Genomic DNA, 6907 nt, shown 5'->3' on the forward strand with positions numbered 1-6907 from the left:
GCTACAGGCCCTGACAATATTAACCACAAAAAATAGCCACATCCTTAGCTAAGCTGTTCTAGTACATCTACAAGCACTGACATCTAACCAACAATGTAGAAAATTGTCAACTTATGCCCTGTCCACTAAAAGCAGGTTGAACCCAACCTGACAAATAACTAATCCATTAGCCTGTTCCCAATCATCAGAAAAGTGCTGGAAGGAGTTGTCAGCAGTGCTTTCAAGTGGCACTTATTCAGCAGTTACTCACTGATGCTCTGCTTTGGTTCTGCTTGAAGCATTCAGCTCCAAAACTCATTACAGCCTCAACCCAAACATGGACAAACATGGGAAAACAGCTGAATTCCAGATGTGAGGTGAAAATAACTGCCATTAAGATCAAGACAGCCACTGACTGAGTGTGGCTCCAAGTGCCCTTGTAAAACTGAAGTCAATGGGAATCATGGGAAAAATTCTCCACTGGCTGAAACCATACCTCCTACAATGGAAGAGGTTTTGGTTGTTAGAGACCAACCATTTCAATCCCAGCTACGAGAGTTCCTCAAGGCAGTGTCCTAGGTCCAAGTGTCTTCAGCTGTGTCCTCAATGACCTTCCTTCCAGCACAAGGTTAGAAGTGGGGATGTTCACTGATGTTTGCATAGTGTTAAGCTCCTTCTGCAATTCCTCAAATAATGAAGCGATCTATGTCTACGTGCAGCAAGAACTGGATAACATCCAAGCTTGAGCTGATGGTGGAAAGTAACATTCAGACAAGTGCCAAGCAATGACCATCTTGAACAAGAGAGAACCATCTCACCCCCTCACATGCAATGGTGTTACCATCTGCAATTCCCCCATCTTCAACATCCTAGGAGGGGTGGGGGGTGGTTTGGGGAGGATTGCCATTGACTAGAAACTCAACTGTACCAGCCACATATACGTCATAGCTACAAAAGCAGGTCAGAGGCTGGGTATTCTGTATCAATTGGCTAAACTCCTGACTCCCCAAAATCTCCTATCCTACAAGGCACAAGTCAGCAGTGTGAAGGAATACTCTTCATTTGCCCAGGCAGCTCCAATAAACTCAAGAAGCGCAATGCTATCCAGGAAGATAACATCCACTTATCTAGCATCCCATCCACTGACTTAAATATCAGGCGGAATCATTCCAGATTTGCACTAAGTGCGGGAGCAGGCAGCTAAGGCGACGTTTTACCCGTCAGACGCTATGGCGGCTTCTCACGCTGTATCATCCCAAACCCACCACATTAATGATGCATTCCCAGGAAACACACCGTTTCCATGGCGGCAGGGTCTGACTCACCCGCCATGTCATCACCTCGCCACTTCATCATGCCGGACGCCACATTTAAAGTACAGCCACGCGCACACCTCTCAGCGCTTCCAGCCCAGGACTGCTGCAAATAAGACATGACCCCAAAAAGCAAGCAGACAGTCGCCCCCAGGTTTAGCGATGCGTCACTCGAGCGCCTTTTGGATGCTGTGGAGGCCTGTGTGATGTCCTCTACCCCAGCTCTGGCTATAGGAGGGGCAGCAGCATTACCACTCCGGCTTGGTAGATGCTGGCAATGGTGATCAGTGCCAATGCTGCACAGGAGAGAATGAATAATCTAATCTGTGCCACCAGGGTAAGGCAATAATTTCATCACTCTAAACTCACACATTCAAGCCCATCACACATTCACTGGCATCTCACTCACTGCCAGCTCAAGGGACATCACCACTCACTCTCTCTTACACACCCTCACATCTCCATCTGGCCTCATCTCCTCTGGAAATTGCCTCCTCAGCCCTCACCATATTAAGGCCACTTGCTCAGATCAACTTGTGCCCCCACACAAGCCCTGGGATACCCCCTTCTACAGTACAGCCCTCACGCTGCAGCCTGTTCCCTTGCTGGGGCCAATTCTCCCCCTTCTTCAAGCAAGCACTAGCCCTGCAGCCGTACAAAGCCACCCCCACCTTATGGCTGGTCTAGTAGGTAGAGACCTGTCTGTGAGCTCATATAAAGGTGATGTGGTGCTGTCTGTGAAGCCTGGTGCTGATGACTGTGAGTCCTGCCCAAAGCAAGAGAGGCAAATAAACTTCAAAGTGCAGCTCGCCAGGTGCACGTCACTTATGTGCAGTTGTGAAACACGTTGGTGTGGTGAGCGGACGATCCAGCATGGGGGAATGATTCCGGCAGGCTAGACTTATAATGATATGCAGATGTACTACAATGAAGTTCCCAACATCCGATAGAAGGTAAGGTGGCCCGCCATCAAGGGGCTGAGTGGACGATCGCAAACTGGTTTCACAACATCATGAAACTGGTTCTTGGCCTTCTCATCATATTGTCCGTTCAAGCCCCAAGCACGCCCGTGTCCAGCAGGCATGGATGATTCCGCCCATCCACTCCCTGGTATACCATGGCTGTAATATGTCCTACTTTCAGGATGCACTGCAAGTCACCATAGTTCCTCCCAAACCCACCACCTAGAAGGACATGGGTAGAAGATGCATGAGAACACCATCATCTCCAGTGTTCACCTCCAGGTAGTGTACTAGGTCAAAGTCCAAGCTCTCAGGAGCATCATGAGAATACCTAAAGCATACACAATGCAGCGGTTCAAGAAGATCTACCACCACTTTCTCAGAGACATCTGGGGATAGGCAACAAACGTCCTCTTTGACACCAACATCCACAGCTGAAGAATTCATTTTAAAAAAACTTTTATGAAATGTGTGGATATGTTAATGGACCTAAAAATCATATTTCAAGAGAAATTCTTATCGCAAAGACAACTTAATCCACAGAGCCATTTCAGACAGTTTTTAACTGGAAAATCACTCATTTAGATTAGTTTATTTCACCTGAAAATGCAGAACTGCCCCTGTTAAAAACATGTTATGGTTAGCAGTGTGGCAAGATAACTATTTCTCTGTGTCATTGAGTATAAAACATTTGTAACTTTGGCATTTACAGGTTACACAGTCTACTTCAGAGATTTCTCATATTATACATTGCCTAGAATATTTTTTTCTGTTCATTTTTATTAAAACCAAAGGTTTCAAGTGAATCATTTATAAAAGCTACAGACACTGCATCTTAATTGTAGCATGATTTTCAAAAGTCTGCTATTCTGAATACTGGTGTAACTCTTTCGAGTTATCAACAGTCACAGATTGTAACTCTTTCGAGTACATTCACAGTTCTTGGTTTCCGGGAGTGGGACATGAACCCACAACCCTCTGATTCAAAGGCGAGGGTGCTATGAACTGAGCCACAGCTGATGCATGCTACAGTAATGATTCTTAATAGAGCTTCAAAAATAACAGGAAAAAGTTAGACCTGCAGCAGGTAGTTCTAGAAAACAAGAGCCCAACAGTGTGGGCCGGCTACATGTATGTGTAAATAATAACTGGCCGCATGTGTGTGTGTGTGTGTGTGTGTGTATTTATAACCTTACTTTTAATAAGCAGCTTACATTTCCCCTTTCTTTCTCTCTTTCCTTTTATGAGTCAACCTTCAAAGATAAACAGTCACATTCAGTTGCAAGCATTTAAAATCAGCCACCTTAATGCTATTTCCCTCATTACATCCTATTATTGGCAATGGGCTGACCTTGGCAACTGAACCAGTTCCAGACTAGGCAAGGCCATTTAAGACTTGCAGTCCTAATTATTATTCCTGCCTTCAAAATACGCGTGTAGAGAAAGACTGAATCCACATCAATTTTTAAATTGTCGCTATTAAATGCGCGGCTAAAAAAAGAGAAAGGTTGACACTGTATTTGAGCCATAGCTAGCCAGGCCTGTTGGCTTTTGGAAACAGCAGCTCCAGCTGACACTGTCTCCCCACGAACGCCCCTTACTTTCTGAGGGTGGTCTGCCACCGCCGTGCAATTGCCATACTTACACTGTTCCGCTTTCGTGGACATTTTTTCTCAATGGCGTTTGTCACAAACATCAAATGCGCCACAGTGCATCTTGCAGCTGCTCGGGATCCAGGAGCCGAGGCCCGCGCATGCGCGCGGTCAGGGGCTCTGCTGCCTCCGCGTCTGGTCCATGACACTGGGTGGCACAGAGAGGCAGTATCTGCTTAAACTTCCCACATCACCCCCCCACACCCCCACACCCCTTGTTCAGCCAAATTAGAGACATTAATGCAAACTGTGCAGAAGATCGCAATGACCCGGAACAGGCAATCGTGCAAGCTGGATGATTTTGGATGGGATTTAGTTGGGCATCGCTGTGTTTTTTGTTGAAATCGAATGACACCGGACACGCACCCAAATATTCACGATCAACTCTCATTTAAAGCTGTTTGGAAAGTGTTACGTAACGTGTTTTAGACAGCAAAGAGAGAACGTGCATTGATATAACGCCTTTCTCATCCTCAGGGTATGCCATGCGTTCAACCGCCTCAATTTGCCCTTATTAGTTTCCCACAGACAATTATTCGATGAATGAATAGCTAATCTGTTTTTGGTGGTTTTGGTTGGGGGATACAAGTTGGCCAGGACACCAGAGAACTCCCATACTCTTTGAATAGTTCCATTGGAGCTTTTACATCTAGGTTGGTCCCCTGTGTCCTCCATTAGCATCTCATCCAAAAGGCAGCGCCTGGAACAAGCTGTTATTCAATACAGCTCCAAAGGACCATAGAATAATCATATTGATACAGCACAAATGAAGGCTATTCAGCCCATTCTGCCTATGCCAGCCCTTCGGTAGAGAGTTAAACAATCCAACCCTCTGCTCATTCCCCAAAGCCTTGTAACATTTTTCACCTTTGAGCATTGATCAAATTCTCTTCAGAATGTTACTGTTACATTTGCTCCCACCAATCTTTCAGGCAGTGTTCCAGGTCACAGCAACTCACCTTGCGAAAACACTGTTTTCTCATGTTGCCGCCGATTCTTTCTCCAAACACCTTAAACCTGTATCCTCTGGTTATCGACACTTCTGTCACTGGGACCACTTTCTCTTCACTTACGCTATTAAAACCATTCATGACTTTGAACATCTGTATCAAATTTCCACTTAACCTTCCCTGCCTAGGAGAACAACATCAACTCCTGTAGTCTTTACACAAAACTGAAGTCTGACATCCTTGATACCATGCTTGTAAATCTCTTCCGCACTTTCTCCAAGGCCATGCCATCCTTCCTAAAGTTTGGTGCCCAGAATTGGACATAATACTCCTGCTAAGGCCTAACCAGTGTCTTATAAAGATTTAGCTTTATTTCCTTGCTTTTGTATTATTTTCCCCTCTTAATAAATCCAAGGGCCTTGTATGAGTTTTAACAGTCTTCTCAATTTGTCCCACTACCTTCATAAACCTGCAGGTCTCTCTTCTCTTCATCCCGTTAAAATTGTACCATTACATCTCCTAATCTTCCTGCCCAAATGATTTTAGATTGTATGGTCAGTTCATGGGTTATGTTTGAAACTACAACCTCTGACATAAATGCACAAGTCCTGTCACTGGGCCAACACTGTTACCATAATTTAGGTAATAAGAACATAACACTATCTCCCCAAGCCCTAACTTGGCCCAGGCACACTGACATTCTTCATCCACAACATCCTCCCCCCCAAATTTCTTGCCAATAGTTTCCTCAACCAAGGTTCCGGGTTAGTCCCACTCCAGGATTTGAGCACGAAAGTCAAGGATAACATTCCAGTGCGGTACAGAGGGAGTGCTGCACTGTTGGAAGTGTTCGCTTTCAAATGAGATGATAAACCGTTCAGGTGAATGTGGAAGATCCAATGGCAATATTTCAAAGAAGAGCAGGGGAGTTATACAAAGTGTCCTGGTCAATATTTATCCCTCAGTCACCATCACAAAAAAACAGATTATCTGGTCATGATCACATTGCTGTTTGTGGGAGTTTTCTGAGCACAAATTGGCAGCCACGTTTCCTACAATGAAACAGTGGATGCACTTCAAAAGTACTTAAATAAAAAAAAGAAAATGCTGGAAAAGATGAAGGACCAACGACCTGAAACATTAACTCTTTTTTCTTTTCACAAATGCTGCCTAGTCTGCTGAGTATTTCCAGATTTTCCTGTTTTTATTTCAGGTTTCCAGAATCTGCAATATTTTGTTTTTGCTTCAAAGGCACTTCACTGGCTGTAAAGCACTTTGAGATGTCCAATGGTCATGAAAAGTGCTATATAAATCTTAAAACTCCATTCAGTTCATTCTGTCAGTCATCTCCAAGCCCCCGCCCTCAATTTTCCCATACTCATTGCACCCCTCAGCTCATACTGGCACTTTCCATTCCCTTCAGCTCGTCTGACATTTTCCATACACTGAGGGGACTTAAAGGGTTACCTCCCCTGCCCCCACCCCTCCCACCCCTCCCACCCACACCACCACCACCAACCCCAAATCACCAACCCCACCCCCCGCCCATCCCTGCACCAGAAGTGATTCTGTGCCTGATTTTCTTCTCTATGCAGCAGCAGTGAGAGCAATTAGATGGCCCCCACTGTTGTTTCAGTTACCACTACAAAACAAAACATTGATAAAGAGCCTTGAAAGTGGAAGGAAGTCTCAAGTTGCTGCTAAGATAAACTAGCAGAAGCCAGATATTAAACCTGGTCTGTATCAATGAGGAAACAAAAAAGGCTAGATTATACAATATTTAAAGGAACAGAATTAAACATATAAATGACACACTCTGGAGCTTTCAAACACAGATTAACTGATATGTGAAATTGAGTTAAAGACTGTAATCTAATCAAGGGCTTCATATGATGTCATTAATCAAGTAACATGACATTTGACTCAGTCTCTGGCACCTGTTATTTTATATAATGTACTCTTTACCAACAGTTACATAAGGATGTGCAGGTTACAGGAAAATTAATTTCTGAAAATATAGATGATAAAGTACCTTATAATAATTAGAAAAC

At 44.4% G+C, this 6907-nt stretch overlaps 1 protein-coding gene across 1 annotated transcript in view; it reads right to left on the reverse strand.

The window, feature by feature from the left end:
* The window catches only part of unc79 (unc-79 homolog, NALCN channel complex subunit), a 201467-nt gene extending 197471 nt beyond the window's left edge, over nucleotides 1-3996 (reverse strand). The window contains exon 1 of the mRNA XM_078562184.1: nucleotides 3900-3996. Within this exon, the coding sequence (XP_078418310.1) occupies nucleotides 3900-3921 (22 nt within the window). The 5' untranslated portion in view covers nucleotides 3922-3996. The remainder of the gene's footprint in view (nucleotides 1-3899) is intronic.
* Nucleotides 3997-6907: the final 2911 nt, after the last annotated feature.

This window comes from Cetorhinus maximus, chromosome 18 (genome assembly GCF_964194155.1).
Source record: "Cetorhinus maximus chromosome 18, sCetMax3.hap1.1, whole genome shotgun sequence".
Taxonomy (NCBI): Eukaryota; Metazoa; Chordata; class Chondrichthyes; order Lamniformes; family Cetorhinidae; genus Cetorhinus; species Cetorhinus maximus.